Source organism: Buteo buteo, chromosome 10 (assembly GCF_964188355.1).
Source record: "Buteo buteo chromosome 10, bButBut1.hap1.1, whole genome shotgun sequence".
Classification (NCBI taxonomy): Eukaryota; Metazoa; Chordata; class Aves; order Accipitriformes; family Accipitridae; genus Buteo; species Buteo buteo.
In genome coordinates, this window is record NC_134180.1 from 41,156,647 (window position 1) to 41,180,033 (window position 23,387).

Below are 23,387 nucleotides of genomic sequence, written 5' to 3' on the forward strand. Positions count from 1 at the left end.
TGTTGGATTAAGGCTCTGGTTTGTATACAACATAGAGGCTGCATTATAAAAAACATGTAGGAGAGTAGTTTAAATATGCCTTCTCTAAAAAGAAGGATTCTCAAAGCTTAATTTATGCTAACACACACACACCAAGCACTCTGTGTAGTGCCGTAAACAAGATTCCCTTTTTTTTTCTAGCAAAAATATTACCTAGGCACAGGACTTTTGCATTATCATGTCCTAGTGCAACACTCCTGTCCTTAGTTTGTACTCTCAGCCTTTTGAGGAAGTCTGGCGCCTCTGATCTATTTTCCACAGCAGACCCTGTAATTTTTGGCTGTATTTTATGTTTTTCAGATTCAAGTCAATCTGAAAGTCCCAGCCAGCCAAGTGAAGCTGATATTAAGGACCAGCCAGAAAATGGTAAGTTCTTACCTGCTGCTCCTGCTTTGGGATATTAAAACAGCCCATATTTATAAAGATTTTTTTCCTATGTCTAATATAAAAAGATTATTCAGAATAATTGACATGGGATACCTACAAATAGGTTGTGTACTCTCCTCATAGTTAAAATGCTACTGTTTCACTAATCTAAGGTAGCATTTGTTTCTCCAGTCCTGCAGAGAGACATTTTTTTCCTTTAAAAATTATTTTAATTAGGGACATGCCATTAAAGAGCCTGCTGTATGCAACCCTTATCCTTATTCCACCGTAGCAAAGGCTTTCAATCCCTGGGCCGTGAGTCATGACCCCCTAGGGGTGTGTGCTTCATCGCTTTCATTTTTATCTATGTGCTTTTAACTTCATTTTGTTTATTGATGCTCTCACATGACACACTGAAGTACCTAACTTTCGGTATGTAGCCAGCCATCATTTTAGAGTGCAGGATCTCAGATAGTCCCGCGAAACAAAATGGTTGCTTTGAAATATGTTTCTGCCGACCCGTTCTCTACTGCAAAAATCTGCTAAGCAAAACTGAGCAGCAACGCTCCTAAACATTGCCGTTTCAGGGCAGGACTGCACACCTATAAACGTACCAGCTACTCCGGCAGGTACCCACTGCGGGACTGATACAGGTGCTACCGGCGTTGTCTGTATTTTTTCACTGGCGTGCTTTAAAGGTTGTAGATACTATGGGTAAGCAGGTCAGGGAGGCTCAGCTAGAGCTTGTGGCTCCTTCTTCTCCGTATGTTCGCAATATCATTGTTTCAGTTGGCAGTGGCTTGAGCTTATGTGGAAGTAGCAGCAGGACTGTGACTTTTGGGAACCCTAATACTCTTTGAACTGGGATAGTTTTAAAGTAGAAGCAATAGCTTCTACTGAACCAATGGCTTGCTTTGTAAAGCAGCCTGAAAAAAATTCGTTCAATAATAGTGAATTTCTGTAGGGACTGTATGCGAAAGCCTAAGTATGTGTGTGAGGGAACAGCTTCTCTTCCTTTTTATGTTTAAGTGAGGTAGACCTCAACAATTTTTGTTGGCCCATCAGCAACTGAGTTTTGTTTTACTGCTTATATTTAGAACTTAGAAATACTGTCTCCAAAAGTGAAAGTGATTATTATTAATAGTTTTTCTTGACTTCTTTTATCCATAACCAGATTTTTTTTTATAAGACCTAAATGTTGATGGGGGATCCACTGTACTGGGGTCTACTGTGCATACACAGAAAAGAATTTGTGTGAAGGACTTATGTCTCTAAAACCTGTCACCATTTGGGGGATACGCAAGTCTATCTCATGTAGAAATATTGTATCTAAAATAATACAACTGTGATTGCCCTTTCATAGAGCAACTAACTGCTTTTGCCTCAAATCCCTGGAGCTGTATATATGTTCAGTGTGTGTTTCAGGGACTTTATTAGCAACCAAACAAGCTGCAAGTGGGAGTGAGGTTGAAGGGCTGCATTCACATCCGGACTGCATGTGGATCAGGGTTTAAACAGCAGATAGTATTAAGGGAAGAAGAAGAGGTTTAGGTACATAAAAAAACTTTAAAATACTAGCATATATCATAGGACATAGAACATGGGGCTCATTGGGCTGGGAAGATTTTGGCTTTGGGGGTTCCTGTATTTCCTTCCCATTGAAGTATGAAAGGTTTCATATTTTGATAGATTTTGTGCTGCTCATCTCTAAACATACCATCCTAAAACATTTCTGTTTTTTCTGAAAGACAGTGCCTAATTTCCCTTATCAAACCTGTTCACAGAAATTCTAATTTGTAGCCAAAGGATGGCGAGGTTAAGAGAAGAAATGACTAAACTGTGATTTTTGTTCTGCCAATTCTGCTATTTTTTTTTTGTGGGGAATATGTTGCCTATGTTTATTAAATCATATTTTAATTTAGAATGTATTAGGCACCAAGCATGTTATTATTTCATGTTTGGATAATATTCTTTCACAGCTATTAAACCACAGTTCTTCTTACCCTGCAGTTTCTTAGTCTTAAGGAAGCCTGTTACTCAACAACCGCCCCGAAAAGCAGCAATGTTGGTGTTTAATAATGTAAAATCTGTAAGAGCCTAGTGAAATTAAATATCTCTGATTTGGAGCCTAAGTCTTCCTTGTAAAACAAGCTTTTAGTGAATTCTTGGAACTTTACTGGTGACCTGCAAAAGGTACTTTTTTTTAATAAACAGGAAAAGGATTTTTCTTTTTCTCGGTTTTACTAAAGGGTATTTTTCCCCACCACAGCAGAAGCCTCCTAACTGATTACACACCTTTTGCTGTGCCTGTGTGGGAGATTTTCTTTACAAATGCATCTAATGCAGTCTGTTGGCCCTAAAGGGGTTGCTCCCCCTGGGCAGACGCTGAGCTCATTCTCAGCACACACAACCCCCAGCTTGCAGTGTACCCAGTGTGTAGATCAACACAGATCTGCAGCTCTTATCTACTGAACGTGAGGATGAAAGCAAAACTGCAGGCTTTAGAAAATGAAAAACTGCACGCACAGAAACGGACACAATAAATCATATTAACTGCGTTGTTCTACACTTGCTGTAGACCCACTTCCACAGGGCCTGATCCAAATCCCTCCAGAGTCAATGGGAGTCTCGTAATTGATTTTACTGAGAGTGGGAATGAGCCCACACAGAGAGAATTTTTTTTCTGAAATCAAAGAAAAATAGTATTGTGAATAATCTTATTCCCACTGATGCTAACAGCAGAATGACCAGATTGAGGGCAGATTTGGGATAATTTTGCGTCTTTCTGAAAGGCACAAAGGAGTGTATCGATTAAGTACTACCTTTTACATGCATGCATTCCTTCATTTAAAAAAAATAAATCTTTAAAAGCCTTGTGAGGGTTATACAGCCTCTCTACTTGCCTGTTAATATCCTTTCTGTTCCACTCCATAAATTCTAGAGCTATTTATTATACACATATATTTTGCATACCTTGAGTAATGTAGGTTCAAAAGGGTCAACTATACAGCCCTGAAAAAGAAGGCCTCCTACTACAGATTTTAATTTATCATTCTAAATTGTATGTGTTATTTTGGAAAGCCTCTATGTCTAACCTTCATAAAGTGAAGTTCATGGGAAAAAAAGCTTTTCTTTTTTAGAGCCACTCCTTTTTTCTAGTGGGCTTTACAGTTGCATTTTCTGGAGCAGAATCATCACAGAGAGAGAAGATGGTGACATCTTCTGCTCTCAGTGGTGGCTTTAACACCAACTCTAGCCTTTTCTTCAGCCTTCATTAGACCACAGTAGTTTTCAGGCAGTCACTTACATGATCACTACTGCAAAAATTTACAGAATTTTTTTTTTTCTAGAGAAAGAGAGAGAGATCCAGCATAATGGTCATGAAAAGCAAACATGCAGGCGAGACAGGGTTCGTTTGTGCATCCATGGTCCAAGGTCCAGATGTCTTGTCCTGGAACGAGGGGTAAAGCTAACGTGTAACCGAATGGTGTGCACGGTGCTGCTGTCTCTCAGGTCCATTAGCATGGGAAAGAGCTTCTCGAGGAGAGGAAGCAAACCCGGAATTTGTCTGTTTGTTATGTGGGTGAGGAAATTTGCAGGAGGGATGATGAAAGAGACCAGCAACTTCTTTTGAAAGGCAGGAACGTGTTCCGATGTCCTGATATTTTGCTCAAATGAGGTTTTTTTCTGACCAGCTGGGTGGAACACCCGTGTGGAAAATTCCCCACTTTTGTAGTTGCCTAATGGTATGTAAAAGCTTCATTTCAGTTGGCACCGCAAAGAGATTTTGCAATTCACCCAATCAAAAAAAAAGGTTATTGATTTTAAAAGCTTGTTAAATGCACTGGTTTGGTGTTGTATTTTATAAACAAACTAGTTTTCAGTGAACTGAGAATGACAAAATGGCTAGTCTGATGTAGTGAAGTGACTGCATGCCTGGGGATCAGGAACAACTGAATTCCCAGCTCAGCACTGCCGTGGACTCTCTCTAGGGCTTTTATTCTCTCTTTCAGTCGTGGAAACGGCTATCGGAGAGATTTTCTTTTTGTAAGTAGGATTATTTTAAACTTTTGTAGGAAAACTTTTCAGTCTTTTTGTCTGCAAAGTGGGGATATTTGTGATTCTAGCTTTCAGAGATTCATTGAATATTAAAAGTCAAATCCTGCTCTGCTCCAGCAGTTTAACTCTGGAGAAAGGCAAGGAGGGTGTAGCACAAACTGGTTAATAATTGTGGTACAGTACTGTGTTACTGCTGTCAGTAAATGGATGTCAGACATCCACCAGGCAATGTTTGTGTTTGATGTGGTAGTCCTGGAGAATTAATAACTGCAGTGTAAAGGTACACATGAAGTGTGCTGTGTAAAGCAGAAGAATGCTGTGTCATTTCTACAGACAACTGATGTCTCTCGAGCATGTGGTATTGTGATTTGATAATTCAAAGTTGGTAGCACACCACTTTAATTGTAGATTAGCAAATTCTTTTTAAAGAAGTTGGTAAATTCTCCCATTTCAAGTAAGCAAGACAGCATTCATTATTACAGCTGATTACAAATGTGTGCCAAATTCATTGCTCAAACAATTTCTGTAGAGGGAGAGGCATTTATCTAAAAAATAAAAATGTTTAATGCCCAAACCAAATGCTTTTTAGTTTTAATGTATTCTTGCTGCTTTGAGCTGCAAGTACCTTAACAGCACTGCAGGAAATGAAAGGCACATTGTTCTTTGTAACATTAAAAAAAAAAGAAAAAAGAAAAACAATGATGTACCGTAACTCACAGAACTCGTTTTTCAACCCTGCAGTAATTACACTGGACTTGTAAATATCATCTGTGAATTCTTTGCTTAAGTAGGGCTGGACTTGAGTATTAAACCTTAAAAAAATGTTTAAGTATATGCTTACTTTTCCATGCCTAAAAACATGAAGGAAGAAATTCTGGTCCTCAAGCTGTGCGGGAAAGAGAAGGCAATAGTGGGAACATATGCAAAGAAAAGTTTCCTTTTCTTCTTCTCTAGGCAAGGCTGGTCATGGCAGGCGTAATGCAGCTTTGGCTGCAAGGAAGGAGGGGATTATGCGCAACCTGGTAAAATGCAAAAGCAGCTTGTGGAAAGACCTCTCTGCCTTAACTAACAGGCTGCAGAGTCCAGCTCCCTTTTGTACGCTTTCTGTCTGGTCCCCAAACCTGGCATTCTTGTTCCATGCAGTGGGGTAGCTTCAGCCAGTGGAAGTGGTGCCCGCCTGGCCCGAGGGTTAGGCACTCTTCTCGAATGCAGAGTTCACTGTGCAAGCTGAGAGGGGCAGAAAATGTAGTTGTTCTCTGTGGTTATCCCCACCACTCAACTACGTTGTAAGTTAAATGGTAGCTGAGAGACCTCCGATCCCTTCAACAGCCAAATTTTTAACTAGTAGGCATGTACTGCCTTCCAAGGCCATCCCTTCTTCTCAGGCCACAGCTAACCTCCCATCTCCACTACTTCAGGTGGAGTCCAGCTGCCTTGCGGCTCTCTGTTGTGACTGAACTTGATGCCAACCAGCTTTACACTTACTCACCAAGGAGGTGCTGCAAGTGCAGCAGGACTTGAGGTGTCTGGAGGATCAGCTGTCCTTGGATAGGCCCCTTAATTCCCTCCTGAGGAGTGCACAGGCATGAGCAGTTCTCTGAACACACAATGCTGAAACTGGTACTGTTAGAAAGGACACCGTCTCAAATGACTGACATTCCTGAAACACCTCATTTGCAGCAGATAACCAAGCCTTGCAGAGAAAGTTTTCTATCAGTTACAGTTGCAAACAGGGTAATGCAGTAACAGCAGCTTTTATTAGTGTTCTTGTTCATGGGATCATTTGCATCAGAATCTTATAAATGCAAGAAGACTCTCCTCTCTTGTTTACAGAGCAACACTGAGGAGTTATCACAGCCTGAGGGACTAATCTAAAATTAACTTTGCTTCAGAAAAAGCTTTAAAAAAAAAGCCCTTAGCATTTTCAATAAGGAATCTCATAGCTGGCACTGAAGTCAAAGCTCCTGCTGATGTCAGCTTGTTTGCACCTTTGTAACTCGCCAGGACCAAATTCTGAATGGATTTGCACCCTTATGGATCACGTTGTCTGCTGGGAACAGCAATGGGCAACTTTGTCCAGGCTTGAAAGCTCTGGCCGAGCAGGGGAGCCCTTGTGGGGCTGGTCTCTTCTGCCTTCCTGCGGGCTGGACAGAATCGGCTGTTGACCCTAACAGGACCCATCAGCTGACGAAGGTCTGATGAGGTCCAACCTGTGTTTCATCACCCCCTGAGGGAGAGTGCGTGTAGGCAGTTCTGAGAGCCAGCGTTTCCCAAGGAAACAAAAGCAGATATGTCTGGTTATAAATTTAACTTGTGTGTGATTTAATCTTGCATTTTTTTCATCTTATTTCATTACAGATAGATTCCAACAAGAACTAGAAATACAGTATTTTAATCATAATAGTCTAGAACTGAAACTTTGCAGCATCCAGCTGTATTTCCCAGCCAGTTTCATGATCGTCATGAAGAAGCATCTGAATGATTAGGAAAGAAAACACCATTTTTTCCTATATTACCACATTTTCTTTGAGATTTGCGCTTGAAGTCAAAAGATTTTGTGGTCCAGATTGTGAGGCACGGTTACAACATTTCCAGGATTTAGCGGGTCCTCTGCTAGGCTCAGGATTTAGCCTGCTTATCAGTAGCTGGCACTCTCTTGAGGGGACCCTGTGATGGCAACAGCGAAGGGTGTTGACTGTCAATTGGGCAAGATACGCAGTCGTCAATCAGGGTCAGTTCTGCAGCCTCTGCTCTGGCCGAGTGGAGAGCCTTTCTCATCAGTGACCTGCAGCGTTTGAGACTTGAGGATTGACAGGGGACTTCAGTTTTCACTGCTGCTAACCATTAACCTTCACAAGCAAAGCATTCCCACAAAAAATTCATCCAAGGCGAGTATGACAGGAAATATTCAAAGCATGAAATGAATGCTTATAGCATGACAAAGCAGTGCTTGAAAGACATGAAACGTTCATTACACTTGGAGTGGCTGAATGCTGCAAAGGAAAGGAGAAATAAAAATGTGGCTAGAGTATATATTTTTATTTCTCCATATGTGTGTACAGGAAAAAGGCAATGAACCTTCCCAGTGGATAAGGTGCATAAATACAGCTGCGATTATTCTAAGTCATTTCAAAATATATTTTTATTCTGTTGCTCCGTTCCATTCCTTTCCGTATACATTTATCTGCAAGATAACAGCAAGGGCCATCTAGAGGGCAGCTTGGAAATGGGCTGGCCAGGAGCCCCCTCCTAGGAAGCTCCCGTGCCTCGGCGAGGTGAGTTTCCCTCCCTCGGATCTGCAGGGCCAAGGCTTTTTTTTTTGCCCCGCAGCAGTGCCAGGTTGCTGTCCCCTCCTCTGCTGCAGCGCGGGGCTGGGGGCAGGCAGCCATGGCAGGGTGCTGGCCCCATGCCGGCCCCTTCTACCCATGTCCCACCTTTGCATGTTGAGAGGTGCCTCGGTGCTAACTTTAGCCAGTCCTCCTGGGGTCCTGGGAAAGACTGCTGGAGCTGTGAGCGATCTCCAGTTTTCGCTACAACCTTTTTTTCTTCGTATGTCTTCTTGAGAGACTTGCTGTTTAATTAACAGCTGAGAGTTGAGTTGCATCAGAGTAATTGCTACTGCCTGAGCAGACCACAGGCTGAAGGATGCTTTTGAATACCATGCTTGCCCACCAAGAAGCTGGGCACTTAGGGAAAGATGTTTATTTGTGGTATGGGCATCGTTTTAATTTTCTGTCCAGTAGAGAGGGGAGTTTATTAGTGGGAAGAGAATGCAATGCCAAGGCCTAACTTGCAAAACAAAACCCCAAACCTATCTATTTGTCTTTCAATGTAAGAATTTCCTAATGCCTGTAATGTAAGACAAAGGGAAAATTTTACTTGCAGGAAAATTGCCTTCCACAATAACCAAGAAAAAAAAATACAAAACGCCCACACCAGAGCTGCATGATCCAAAATGTGAACTTTTTACGCCTCCCCAACCTTCTAGGTTAGGCTTCCAACCAAGTGATCTTTTATTATCAACATGATATACCCTTGACATAATTTGGCGCAGTAAAGCTTCTTCTGCTGAACTCGTGATTTCATTTACTAGATCTGATGAAAGTTCTGTGAACCACAGTAAAATGTGATAATTAGTAGTTTAATTCTTTTAGGGTGTGCGTATTAATTGAAAAGGCTTGAACTATAAATACAGGGCCTGTGGATAAAAGCACACTCTGAAATCAGTCGCTTATCCGAAGTATTCATTACTTCACATCTATTTAGGTAGTGTCTCTTTGCAGCAGTGCCAGTCGGCTGTTGAAGTGAGTGGGAGCCTTCCACTCAGAGATCGCAACAGCAAAATCCAGCCTGACTCGCCGCTGCTCTCATGTGATCGGAAGCACTCCCCGGCCAAAATTTTGCCCTCTGTGGTCAAACTACTGGAAGTTAAAAATGTGTGCGGGGAGCTGTGCTCTGCAGGTGAGCTGGTGAAGCGCTGGCTCTCTCCCTGTGCAAGCTGCGGGAGACAGAAGGGGCTGAAGGCAGCGTTTGCCGGCTGGCCGCAGCGTCCTTCTCTCCCGCTTGAGGTGGAGGCGGCGGCGTGTTGGCGGGTGGCAGACTGCCTGTCTCCGGCAGCCGAGGGGGAACGTCTTTCTGATGCTCAACAAGTCCACCCAGAGCATCAGAGGTCCCCCACGATTCGAGTCACAGCCAGCCTGGACCTTCGTAACAAACTGTATTTTTCCTCCTGCGTACTCGCTTACCCTTCACTGTATTTGGGACCGTCGGCACCTAAACCTCTGCTGCTTCGGCCAGAGCTTGGTTCATTCGGCCGTGAATGTCAGTGTAGCACGGGGCCACTGCTGAGAGCTGCGATAAGGGATCATGCTTTCTCACTCGCGCTCATGTGTTCTTTTGTTCTGACTTCCTGACCAATGCAGGAGGTATTCTGTTGACTCTAGGCCTTTCCAAATATATATATATACCCTACGAAAATGTATGTTGTTAGTTCACACCTTCCTCTGGTTTCTGTGTGTGGTATCGTGCCTGGATGAATCATACCTGGTTTTACAGGTACAAGGTGATTTTCATTCAAATGTATTCCAACCTTCATACTCATATTCGGTTTGTACATTCAGAAGAAATCTATATATCTGTGTATGCTGCAGATTCATGGGTTAATCAGGTGCTTTCCATGTAGCCTTAATTTTGTAAATCTGAAGTTGTGTACATAAGCAAAGAAAGGCACATGAAGAGCAAGGCACAGCTCCTGAAAGCTGTATGCTGGACCATTGCTGTTGTCAAGGGAGGGCACTTTGGGGAGACCAGGCTCCCAGAAAAAGCCTCATCACTTCTGTAGCTAATCAGATACTATTTTTTATTTGCAAATACTACTTTTTAATTGCAAAAGTTGCTAGATAGGAAATGGAAAGAAAGTTTAGGGTGACTCTCACAGAGCTGCGAGAATAAAATCCCCTCTGAAGCCTGGCCCTAGTGTGACTGAAATGGAAAAATACCAGATCTGTTTCTTGGAAAGTGAGAAGGAGACTATTTGCAATGGTTCACAAATATTTTCCCAGGAGCAACTTGGTGAGCGTGGCAAAAGGGGGCAGGAGGAAGGTGAGGCGAACGAGCCACACTTGTAAACATACTCCTTTAACTCTGCTATTGTTATTTTGCACACAAAAGGCGCCGCAAGTTGTTTACAGCAGTTCATGCTATTCTTTTCTGCTCCTTTTTCTCCCGTCAGTGCCATATCTTCAGCTATACAACTTTTTTTCTGGGTTGTGATAGTGTCCAGATAGATTTTGGGCGGGGGGTGGTAGAAAGGTGCCAGTTGATTAAATGTGCTGCTTACTATGTGCATTTCATGTCTGCTGTCTTAACATTTTTTTGTTAACCACTGTTGCAACTGAAGAAAATGCTGAAGTTTGACAGTTGGGAGTTACTGCCGAGTTATGTGCTGTAAACTATATCATCCCTCTGCCTTCTCCCTTTCTCCCCCTCCTGCTGAAACCAAATGATTTATAAAATGCCTTCACATTCTTGAGTGAGTTCACACTATCACCTCCAGGCACTGTACTGAGGAGTCTTAGGAGTGGATGGGAAACACTGATCTGATAGCTGGTATTTTTCTCTGGAAGGGGGGGGTGAGGGCAAGAAAGAGCTGATTAAATTTAAAGGAGAAAAGTTTCCTGCTGTGCCCCAGAGTAAATCTGTAGTCAGTGAAGCACTTACTAGTAAACAAGAGATGTATGTGGTTATAGTGGGTTTTTATTATTACACGCTGCCATTGTTTTCCATTTTCATAAGATTCAATTAATGTAATCATTTTAGAGTGTCTCTAATCATTACCTCCCACCCTCCCTCACTCGTACTTGAAGCAAGGGGATCTGCTGCAAGCCACACTCTCAGATGAGGAGCCGGCACCTCGCTCCTGTCACTGGCAAAAGGAGGCACAAGAAAATCATAGGGCTGCTACCGGGGATTCAGATAGGTTTCTTCCCTCTCTCCGGCCTTTGCAGAACGCATGGCCAGCACCCCAACCCCTGGCTGCGGTGTGCCCTCCCGTGGGCTCACTGCCACGTCACCCCCCAGCAGTCCCCCCCGCCCCAGTCCACTGGAGCACTGGGTGGCAGAGGGAGAAGTGGTGCTTTGGTGGTGCAGTGAGCCAGGGTATGGGCCAGCAGTTTCCTACTAGTCAGGCACAGGGGTGTCAAGACCATCTTTCAGACCGCGGTGGGCTAAACCGTTTGCTGGCATTTCTTCTCCTACGATCATAAAGGAGGAATACTTACGTAGCTTGTAACACTCACTCAGAGAGAATCTAGACGTCTGTCCCTGTTATTTTTCTACTTCAGTTCCTTACTCTTAAAATCTTATCTGTAACAGAAGGCTCTTTGACAGCTGCATCCCCATCTGAAAACCTGCTGGTGTTTGGGAGGGTGTCCCCACCTGACCAGCTTTGCAGTGCAGACCACCTGCAATTTTCCCACATGTTATATCTCAAAGTCCTTAAAAATCAGGGAATTCGCTTTCAGGAAGTTTCCAATAGCAGAATGCAGCGAGCTAGCCGTGTCCCCCACGCCATACAGAGGGGAGCCAATTTTATCGTACAGCAGAGCATGCCATAGCTTGAGCTGCAGGAGGAAGGGAAGAGGTGGGAAGCAGGAGAGGATGGACAGCAGCTTGATGGACTGAGGTGGCTGTGGTTTTGAGGCAGGAGGGGAACCCCACAGATTTTTGTGAGGGAAGGCTCAGAGCAGTGGTATGGTAGTGGCCCACAGCTCAATTTAAAGCAATAATAAAAGGGGCTGGAAAGGATATGATGACCTGCGCAAACAGCTGAGGAATGAGGCAGCCCAGTATTAGTGAATCCAGATTTCTGTCTGTCATGGCCATGAAGGATGCATTTGCAGTAGTACTGGGAGCCGTCCACTGTTAGAAGGAGAAAGAAGTAAAGATCATCCCGTGTACAATATAAATGTAAGTTGTTATTACTACTATTGCTATGTCAGCCGTAAACTGTTCCCACGAGAACAGAGATGCAACATCATTGAAAAAGAATGTCTTACTGTGAAATGGGCAGCAGAAACACTGTGGCATTATCTGCCGGGTAATGAATTTACCTTGGAGACAGATCATTATTCCCTCCTGCAAATGAACCAGATGAAGGACAGGAACACAAGGATAACTCAGCAATACTTGTATTTTACAGTCTTCTGAATTTAAAAAACAAACAAACAAGCAAAAAAAGTAGCTGGATATAAATGTAAGGATAGAGAAGCATGGCATGTCAAGAGAGATTGCCTGTGGCAAGATATGGAGAGGAAAGCAAATTTTCTTTCAGCTCCATGCTAACATGGTAAATGGACTAAGGCTTGGATTTCATCCCACCTAACACTAGGCATTAAAATGAGGCACCAGCTATGAACCTAAAATCCTCACTCTCCCTCTGTAATCAGTGGAGATACTGGGTCTTCTGGGAATTCATCTCTCTCTGTTGAACCTCAAGGAGGTTTAAAACCAGTATGTTTCAGGTTAATGATGCAGTTGGTCTGGACCTGAGATTCTGCTGCTAGAGGAAGTCACCCACCCTCCTCCTGCTCATCCTGAAAAGCCAGAGTAGGCAAGGAAAGAGTTTGCTGCAAGAGCAAAGGTGGATCTAGCAGGGCATGTTGACTTGGTTGAATGATTTCTTCAGGGTAGAAGAGTGGACAGTGTATCTACTGCCCACGTGTACTTTCTTCCCTTTCTATTTTTCTCCCGACTTCTACAAAATGGGAGTTTCTTAGATAAATTATCATTTTACAGAAGTGTTTATGTTCTCTGTGGAAGAATGTGTCTAGGGATGGGCATACTGGCAACAAGAACTTCCTCCTCAACTCTTCCAGTGAAGTTTTGTTCTAAACTGCCCAAATGAAGCCGTTATTCAAAAGTAAAAATGTTCTGTTCCATTTCTTGTTTTCATTCTTTTATGCGTCTGGGGACTAAACTGCTGTGAAAAGAGCCCATTCTCACAGGATGTCTTGCCTAATTTTGCAGACAAGAGAGGTTCAGCTATTCCTATTACGATGAGATAAGAATCTGCAATGTTGGGATCACATCCATCCTGAGTTGAACTCTGAGTCTTCCAAAATCCATCCATCATTATTTTCTCCTTTCTTTCTGTATTTCAGTAATGCAAGCAAAGAAGGAACAGAGAAGAAATGGATGTTTATGCATTATAAACCATAATGGATAGGTTTCCTTTTTACCTGAGTTGCTTTAGTTTAATGTAAAGGGCCCTGTGAGTGGAATTCCTTTTCCATTTTCATTCTTTCTGACTGCTTGACTGCTGCTCATCAGCGAAAGATCTGCCTTTCATGTAAAGTCAGTCACAGTACGAAGTCTCATAGTTTACATGCAGAGTACTGTTAGAACAAGCCTGATGGCTGTCACGGGTCAGGTGAGCCAGGCTGCTAAGCATGGTCCAAATTTGAAGTTCTAGCCCCTGTGGTATCTTCAGATTGTCCCAAATATATGCAGATAGGGCATTTGACATAGGGACTCTACCCCATGGCCACATTTCTGCCTCTCTGTGTATCGCACTATGCCACACAAGAGTGACTGCTGGGGAGGAGTAAGAGGGTCTAGAGAGGCAAGCCTTCTACCACGGGAAGAGGACTGCACAGGCTCAGCTGACTAACCCAACCTCTAGCAACAGATTCATCTCAGGTCCTCACCACTATACCAGGACTATGTTCAAGTTGCTGGAGGCAGCCTCCTGGGGTGAGACATCCCACCGTTGTCATCTCAGTTCCTTGAGGCACGTCCCCTGGAACCACCATATCTACCACGCATGGGATAAGCACATGAAATTAGATAAGGACTAAGGAGGTCCCTGTCTGGCCCTTCTGTTTACTTTGTTAATCTTGAATCCCTCACAATACACTCACAATTAGTGAACTCGGAGGCCCTCTTTGGGCTACAGTCTGAGCAGATTACACAGAGAAAATAAATTCGGTCCGTGCTCTGGCCTGACCTTGGCCTGAACCTGAGAAAGTGAATGCCCCTATCACACCAACATGTGTCTGTAGAAGTACAGTAAACACAAATAGGGGTCACTGGCCCTCTCTATCGTACAGTCCCAGGCCAGGAGTCTAGAGTTTTGGGCTGTCCGCCCAAGTACTTGTTAATAAATGTCCATTCTTAGTCTGTAAAGGAATGTAGACAGGGCATCCTGCCCTACAAAACACAAACTTAGAATAAAACAGAAAGAGAGTCTCAGTCATCATGCAGAGGTCTGCTGCTGGTCTCCACATCCAGCAGTCTCTACCCACTGGACTTACATTGCTAGTTTGGGACTTGGGTGGGGAAATTATCCACTAACACACCGTGGGTTCTCCACCGCTGCCTGTAAGCGTAGTTGCCTGCCTAACCCCAAGTGCATCAGTCCTTGGGAAGTCAGCCGATAAGACTGTGGGGCTTCCTCCTCAATACCTGGAGGAGGCAGAGACCTGGCAGAGCCTGGGCTATGAGACAGGAGAGCCTGGATCACCCAGTGGGAGGGTTGTGTTTCTTATAGGGGTGTGCAGGACTTTGCCCGTGCATCTTCACACTCCCAGTGGAGTCAGTCAGAGGCAGATGAGGGGGTGAGATGTTCCTTGTGGAGACTCACCGGTGCCTTTGCTAGTCACTCCACCCTTTTGTTCTTCTCTGGACATGTCCTACATAACTCAGGGGAAGTTGGTGCAGACCTTGGTGGCCACCCAGAGATTCTGTGCTCAGTGGAGGCACTTTGTACACTGCTAGCAGGCAATGAGGACAATCCCTTCAGTCCCCAGCCCTCAGTATGCAGTGCCTCTATGGAGAGGGTGATGCTGCACTGGGTGTCACTTTGCCATCTGGACAGGAGTTGTAAGTTGGACATGTAGTGTTTGCCTACAGTGGCCTAACCTGCATCCATAAGCATCAAGTTTTGTGCTCTAGGTCTTGTGCAAGTTTGACATGTCCCTAGAAAAGCATTACCGTGCTTTCAGACCTGTCCCTTTCTGTCTTCTCTGCAACCAGTATATCAAAGCTTTATTCCAGAGACTTGCCTTGGTACCCTGCTGCCCAAGGTGAGACAGCCCAGGCACTGCTGGAGAAAAGCTCATGAGGTACTCCCCTGTCTTCCATGCAGGGATCTCCAAGGGCGGCCCCGACTGAACTTCATGAGCCTGGTAGTGTGGACAGTTAAGGACAGACTGTACGTGTGTTGTCATGCCGTGACTAGTGGAAAGTCTCTTCCCTCCCCAGCCACAAGGATAACTAACATGTAAACCTAGTGGAAATCAGCCTACCTGGGACTAAAATTTGTCAGTGTTAGGAGATTATTGTTCTGTACAAAGAATAGAGGAGTAACAGTCTTCTGGAGAGAAAACTCCAAGCAATACAATGGAAAGGACAATAGGTAAATAGAATAACATGATTTGCATGGGATTTATTGTGAATTAAAGTTTGCCCACCAATGGTGTCAGCAGAGGAGGTGTAAGAAGCAACTCTGAAGGGAGAGGAAAACCCGTGGGGAAAGGTGGAGCTGGCTGATCCTTGTGACTTAGCTTCCATGCCCAGCATCCTTATTTTCACGTCACATTTATGCTCTCTAATCTTCAGCACATATTTCTACAGCTTCCATTATTGTGGTGTCCAGCCACAGACTTTTAAAAGTGTCTCAGTGTGAAAAGAGAGCACCGCTAGGAAGGGAGGATGAGAGGAAATCACTGATGAAGTCACCAGGGTTTGTGTCCGTATCACCCAGCAAAGCGGAGCAGGAAAGCTGCCCACCCTCACCTGACCCTGGCCCCTTTGGCTCCTCCTGGACGCTGGGCTTTTCTAGAGAATCCTGCCACATGCCCTGAATATGTGGATTATTCCTATAACTATAAACTAATGTGCAAATAAAATAAAAAAACCAACACCTCTTTTTATAGTCCCCTAATTCTGTGTCCACAGGGCTTCAGACTCCCTTGGTTCAGCTCCGAGCATGTCTGCAGAGTAACCTTGGAGGGTACACTTAGCTATGACCAGCTGAGGGAGGGTTTTATTGATCCTAAAATAATTACAGCATTGCTGAGTCTAGTTGTATAATTTCTTGGCAATATACTAATTAAAACTAGATATTTACACACAACGCTTATTTAAACTTAAGACTTATTTAAAAGAACCTGCGTACTTATAATAACTATATATCATGGCTTTATTGAGGACTGTGTTTTTCATGCAGATTGAATTCTCAAGCGCTGTTATTAACATAAATGAGCCCACGGCTTTATGTTCAGGACTGAATACTTCCAGGGCATCTGAATCATCCTGGTGTTTCATTTCACCGTCTAAAATTATTTTTAAAATACTACATTTTTTTTAACTTGCTGTATTATGGCAATTAGAAATCTCTCTGTGTTTACTAGGAACAGAGAGTCCAGCAGAGCTGAGTGTTTAACATGATGAATAGTGTTAGGAGCTCAAAGAAAAGTCAGATGCGTGTCGACACTTATCAAAGCTGTTCTGCTGCTCAGAATGACTGTTCGTGATACTTGTTTCATGATAAACTTCCTCAGAACATGATGTTACTGGAAAAAAAATGATCCACTCTGAGAAATACGCAGGTGACACAGTTGAGTCAGCAGCTTGCAACAGTGACACAGGCTTACGTTTATAAAAATCCCCACTGAACTTTTGTCTTCTGCGTGCGTATATCATAGCCTTAAAATCTGTCGCCACAAAAGTGTCCCGTTTCTTGTGTTCACTTGGTAGCTGTTTAAACTAACAAAAATCTTCCCACCACCCTGATGAAGAGGTAGATTCCTGGGCTTAAAAGTCTTAATAGTCACAAAACTTTCCTCTTTCATAAGTAATTTACTGTATAAATATTAGTATCTCCAGTGACCACTGATACTTCTGGGGAAATGATAAACATGGAAAAATAACAGACCACTGTGGAAACCAAAAAATCCTACCTCCCGTATGAGAGGGTTTAATTATTGAAGTTGCAAGCATTTCCCCATGCACAAGCATCTCGGCATTCATAGGTGGAAAGTACCTCATGCTGTGTTTGAAATATCAACTGGATTTAAAAGAAGGCTTTGTGCTTCACCATGGACCTTTCTTAGCCTCCTGCAGATGGTTCCTTTTGCTGAAAAGAGACATGACTTGTGAGACGGGGAGACCTCCGTGCCGTTTTTTCGTGCTGCTCTAATCCTGCTTTACACCCATAAAGGACTTCAGTCCTTAAGCCCTTACCCTCTTTCTCCTAAATATTAAAATTATTTTCCTGAGTGTCATACCGTATTAAAGCAGAATGAAAATGGGTTTAACAATTGCTGGCATGGGGCTTCTGTACAGCATGTGTGTCACAAATCATGTCACTTTTCAGCAATAGGGCTGCTGCCAGCGGGAGGCTCAGAAATGCTCATGTTAATCAAAAATTTTAATTTCAAATCAAATTGACAGTTTACACATGGTGAGAAATGCTTCTCACCATGTGATATTTCAGTATGCTACACTGGGCAAAATGGGTGCACTTTCCTGTTAAGAATTTTGACTGCAGTATCTGCAAATTTATGGGTTTCAGTGTATTGGGTATGGTGAGTAGTTGATCTAAGGGAGCCCCTTGGAGAATAGGAGACAGAAGGGTTTTCATGCAGCCTGGCACTGGTGAGCCGCTGTTGGCACATGCTGCTGGAGAAATGACAGGTATTCAATAAACATCACTATGGTTAAGAGGAAGATTTAAAGGAGGGAGGGGCTGCAGTGCTATAAACAGGATTTGAAACAAATGTGCTTATTTCAGTCCATGATTAGTCTGAATACCTAAGTATTCCACACCAGTTTTTAAATATCCTTACATTTATTTTCACACTGATGTTCTTCACACAGTATCAACAATAATATTTACGGCATTAATACTGTAGCTAAATTCTAAATTGAAGTAGTGTAAACCCAAGTAAACTCCGTGTGTACTGAGGCATGCTCCATTGGTATGAAGACCAGAACGTGGCTACATGTCACGCTTAGGGCATGCACCCCCGGCATCGGCTCCTACAAGCCCTTACGTCTGCCAGCAGCTTCCTAGAAGTCAGTGGACAAAATTCAGGAGGCAAAATTTCAGTTGAAACTTGATGAGGAGGAGTAAGAGGAGCAAGGACAGTTGATGGAGCATGTGCGATCTGCTCCAGACAAACGAGTTGTAGAAAGCGATGTTTTCAGGCTGTACCAGAAATATGATGCTGGCATCAAAAAATGACCAGCTAAAAAGAAATTATCCTTACATTGTTCTCTCTAGGAGGTTTTTCAGCTCTCTTGGGGGGTCCTGAGGTTAATGCGATGCCTAGCTCGTGACGTTGGGGCTTTCATTTTAAAAAGCCCTTGCAGGGGGAAAGGAGCAGGGACGGCAGTACCCACCTTCTCCTATCTCCCCCTCCAGTGCCTGTATTTATCATTCGCCTGCAAGCGTGAGAGGGTGGGTGGGTGCCCGTGGCTGGCAGCCCGGGGAGCGCCCTGCAGCAGCACATGCCACCCGCATCCCTGGGAGGCTGAGGGAAACCGGGTGGTTTCTCTGGGCTCATTTGGACACTGAGTCATGCTTTGAACTGTGAAGCCGAACTGGCAGTATCACCGCAGACCTTGGAGATCACAGCTGTCATTGCTCTTGTAACCAGGGTTGATATGAAAATATGAAGATAAATAACTCCTTCATATTATTATTTTCAGGGAGGCAGGCTTTTCTTTTTATTACTCTTTTTATTGTTGGATGCCATAAATATTCCAGAATTATTATCCCAAGGTAGATTTCATCTCATTTACTTCGAAAGGCTTTTGAGGAGGCACATTATTTTATAAGCTGCCAAATGAGTATGACCATTTATAATGATTTTTCTTCTTTTCTTTAATATTTGCTTTTTGGATTGAGGACCTGAAACAGAAATATGCTAATTTAAGACATCTGTTGTTTTTCAAGCTATAGGCCCCTGTCGGTATTAATGTAATTTATTTATCAAATTGGATATATGGTAGAAAGGGAGATTCTGAATTTTTATCATTATATCAAAAAACTGTATTTAACTGATTTCTCACGCACATGAGTACCAAAAAGTACCCTAAAATGTTAGGAGTCATCAGAAATGAAAAACCACACCACACATCTTAGATCTTGGAATGGTTTCCATTGCACAAGGTCCTTAACATGAACTTGAAGGGCTTTCAGTGTTTCACGAAGATCTTTGTCTTCAAGAGAAAGGAACTATCCTTGTGCCCTCCACTTGGACAAAACCTGACATGATTGATTCCAATCTATGATCGGTTCATTAGCAGTAATAAGTTGCCATTAATTCCACTATCTCTGCACTTAAATACAAAATGAGCTGAATCTCCTAAGAGCTGAAGCTGCTGTGGATCCATGCAGGATCAGACTGTTGGTGACACAGCCAGCCTGATACCACCTTTGCTCTTCTCCACGTTTGTTAATTTGCAACCCAGACTCTGGAGCTCAATATGATACATATTGAAATAATAATTAGGCATTGTTATTATTAGATTCTAAAATGCCATGAGCATGAAAGGCAATGCATGATGAGACATTACATGTGTATTTCTGTTCTGATTCACCTCTGGAGAAAGCCCATCGTGGCAGGTCGGGTGGATTCCCTAGTGACAGCGTGAGACTCCTTTCTCCCAGCCACCTCCCAGCACCTTCAGATGTTGATTCCCAATGGCCACCAAGAGTATACAAACTGTTTGGAAACGGAGCTGAACTTGAGCACTGCTATCAGAAGCGCACCCACGAAAACTAGCAGCGCTTCACAATTTTACCGTCTGCTAGATACAGGCTTTTTAGCTAAAAACCAAAATGGCAAATCATTTACCAATGGTTTTGCATGTTGTGAAGGGTTAACAAAACTTTCATTATCACACTCTATTAAGCCAGGACCAGGAAACAATTTCTAATCAACACTCAGATCTGGGCAGGGATTGTGCAGTCTTTTGTAGGAGGCCTCAGATCTGTGTTCTCTATTCTCACATGCTCACTTCCAGCTGTTGTCATTGAAATCCCACATAATCTCCCCGGGTCAAAGGGCAGTCATCCATGACTGCCGCTGTTAGGAGGTTATGCTGATTTCTGTTGTCAAATATTGGCCCTTTTCTCTTTCAATCACTCCCATTCTACTTTTTTTAACAAGAAAGATCCAGCCTAGAATTGTATTACATGACTTTAAAGTCTTAAAAGTGTTTCTCTATTGTACTAACACGACATGCCCTGGACGGTCTAATCCATCCTGCTATGGGCCACAAAGAAAGTTCTGGTGCTTCTTAAAACCTCAGCCAAAGGCAGGTAGGCGAGCCGGAGAGAATAACGGCGGTATGTGATGTGCGGCACAGCAGTTATTTCATAAGAAAATGTGTAATTTGTCTAAGGTGAGCTATTGCTGTGGCATTAAAATTAAATCGGAAATAACAAGCTGAAATAGAAGTGGGATCATTTGTCAGAGAACAAGAGAGGCTTCTGTATCACCTTTAACGTATAATGTCTTCCTTAAGTCTTCCATAAGAAGTCCATGAATTAAAAATGCGGTCTAATTTACAATTGAAGGTTTATAATTTACAAATTTGAGGAATGCATTTTGTACAAAGCAATTAAAATGAGGCCATTGTGCCAGCTCTGGAGATCGGTATTTGGGGTCTGTTGGTAAATGCAGATTTCGTTACAGCTATGTGCAATATTCAGGCCTGTGTACGGCTCCCTTGTGCTGTCTTCCATCGGAATAGGAGAGACTTTTACTTGGACAGAGTATTGTGGCTGGGATAGATGGCCTCTTCAATCTCCACATTTGTTTTTAGACACAAAGTTAGCATATGCGGTTTGGCCCCATGGATCTAGCTTTCCATTTCCAGCGTGGGATAGTGACCAAGCATCTCTTGGCAGGAGAGAGCTACTGCTGTTGCCCCGGGCAGAGTGAGCAGGTACAAGCGCTTGGGCAGTGGCTGGTCTCAGCCCAGGGAGCTCCCCCCGGTCACCCACACTTGCCCTGGAGGTGGACGCTTCCCAGAAGTGAGGTGCACCTTCCTCCCCATCCGTGCACATGGCACACGGCCGCTGTGCCAGGCTTGCCTGCAGGACCCCGTGTCTCTGCAGAGGGATGTGCTTCTGGAAGGGAATGCAGTCGTGGGCTGCCTCAGCTGGGTCAGCCCAGGCTTAATAAACTCACCTTCCAATTAAGCAGAGTGTAACTGTTACGAAGGTCTTGACTGAAGCGTGCATATTCTGTCCTTTCCATTTTGCTGGATAACGCAGATTAGGACCAACTCTGTCACTCCTATCCTCCTCAGCCAGTGCAGACGTGGAATAGCTAATCTTTTGGGAGTCCTCGGGGTGATCCGGGTTCCCTCTGATAGCATCCCCTCTCTCAAGGCCTCCATGTGCTGTGTGATATAGACATTAATTTTCTAATCAATATTATTGCTCCACATTGTTTGTGAAACATGGGATTATCTAGATAGAGGATAAAACCAGAAGGAATCAAGTTGCACTTTGAGCAGAGAGGGCTTTTCTTTTAATCGGGCATTTGGTTAAGATAATAGGCTTGAGACCCTAATTGATTATTACTATTTTAAGGTTTTAAGATGACTATGTATAGTGAGATGCTGAACATGAAAAAGGCTTTAGAAATGGCTTCGGTGCCAGCTTCGGGGGACTTGTGTAATTTCAAAACACTGAAAAGGAATCAGTGTCTCCCAAAAAGCTGTTTTCCAAAGCTTAATACATTGTCACTCAGACTGCAGTGGAAGAGAAATAACTGGGTTTGGAATTTTTCGTCTTCAAAGGAGTAACTCTTTCCCGGTTTTATTTAAGCTTGGATTTCAGGAAACCAGCTGTATCTCTGTTTAGAAAATACCTTGTATATTTATGATGCAATCTAACTATTTTATAATAAAAATAATACTGTTGGATTACACAAGGAAGCCTGCTAATTAAATAAAAATAATACCTTGAGCACCTTGAAAACATCTTCTGATATTCAATTAAGGAACAACAACCCGATGAACTTTAACCTATAGACCATATTCAGACTTTCTACATAAAAGTAATTGCATCAGTCATGATTTTCTCAAGCTACAACACAAGCTCTTGATTGGTAGCTCAACGTCTGAGACTCCTTTTTACAGCATTAATTGGGAAAGCAGACAATACTCTCCCTGTAAACTAGATTTTAGGACGAAGGTTAGTTGCCTTTGTACACGTTTACTCATTGAAATAGGAATGTTTGCTTAATAATTCAAAACAAATAGCATTAGACAACAAGTCCTAATCCTGATTTCTCCTCTGCCAGTGTAAATTAGGAGAAAATTAGGTGAAACTCTGTTTGATCAGTGTAGAAAGACTTGTTTAAAACTTCTTTGAGATCAGAATTAGGCTCCAGCATTCAAGCCTTTTCTTCTGGCTTCTTTACTGGGATCTAAAAGAAGAATATGTAAATGGCATTATGAATTTTCTCCCCAATTAAAGCAGTCATCAAGTTATGGAAAGATGTTTTTCATGTGGTACTTGGTTACGATAGTGTTGCATCGCATTTGTATGCTATACCAAATGTGTGATTGGGTAATGGCATATTATTTATTAGTTAGTATCCTGATCTGCTTTATTCAATTTGGTCTGATTAGCCTGGGGTTTTTTCCGCCTTGGGGGAAAAACCATCATCCTCATGAGCCAAAGTGAGGTCTTGTGTAATGAGCTAACTCCTAGCTGAACCTAGACTTGGGCTGAAGAAATGATTCAACAATATATTTAAATGCCTGCTTAACTTTGTCAGCCCATCTTTATTTGGCAGGGCAAATAAGCATGTGCTTTAGTCAAGCATGTGATTAAAATTAAGCACGTGCTCCAACTGCTTTGCTGAGTCAGGGCCTGCCTTGGCTAGCCAGGTGTCTTAATTTATACCCAGAATTTCAGTGAATGAGCTCTGTTAGTTTTTTATAAAGTGAGTAAAAATTCTCTCATCCTCATTTTGAACACCTGCTTTACTACCAAAATGTGACTGTCGCACAAAGCTGTGGAGATAACCCAATCATATACAGCAATTTTAGTGTCCTATCTTTAGGATATTTAGCAAAAGGATCACAGTGCACGTATTTCAGTAAAGTGCTGTATGAAAAGTAAATCTTGCAAGCTTTCAAGATGTTTAATCATCTTTTCAGTAAAGGAACTCGTTAATGCTAACATCTGCATATGTAATTGCTTGACTTTACCTATTTTTTTCTCATTCAGAATTAAGTGGAACAGCCAAATTGATATATTTTTGCATTTTGACCCCTGTTAATAGGCACAAAATGTTTACTTCACATATTTTGTCGATCCTGGTATTTCCTAGTCACTCTTCTTTTACATGTCTGGCTTCTTTGTCCTATTTCTCTCATTTTCTTGTTGC

The 23,387-nt window shown here is 42.9% G+C and overlaps 1 protein-coding gene across 12 annotated transcripts in view; it reads left to right on the forward strand.

The window, feature by feature from the left end:
- The window catches only part of NFIA (nuclear factor I A), a 257,785-nt gene that overhangs the window by 137,785 nt on the left and 96,613 nt on the right, over positions 1 to 23,387 (forward strand). For 11 of the 12 annotated variants that reach the window (XM_075037240.1, XM_075037239.1, XM_075037250.1 and 8 more), the window contains exon 3: positions 340 to 405. The exons of the other annotated variant lie outside the window; for it this stretch is intronic. In XM_075037240.1, coding sequence (XP_074893341.1) covers positions 340 to 405 — 66 coding nt within the window. The remainder of the gene's footprint in view (positions 1 to 339; positions 406 to 23,387) is intronic. 12 annotated transcript variants of the gene reach the window in all.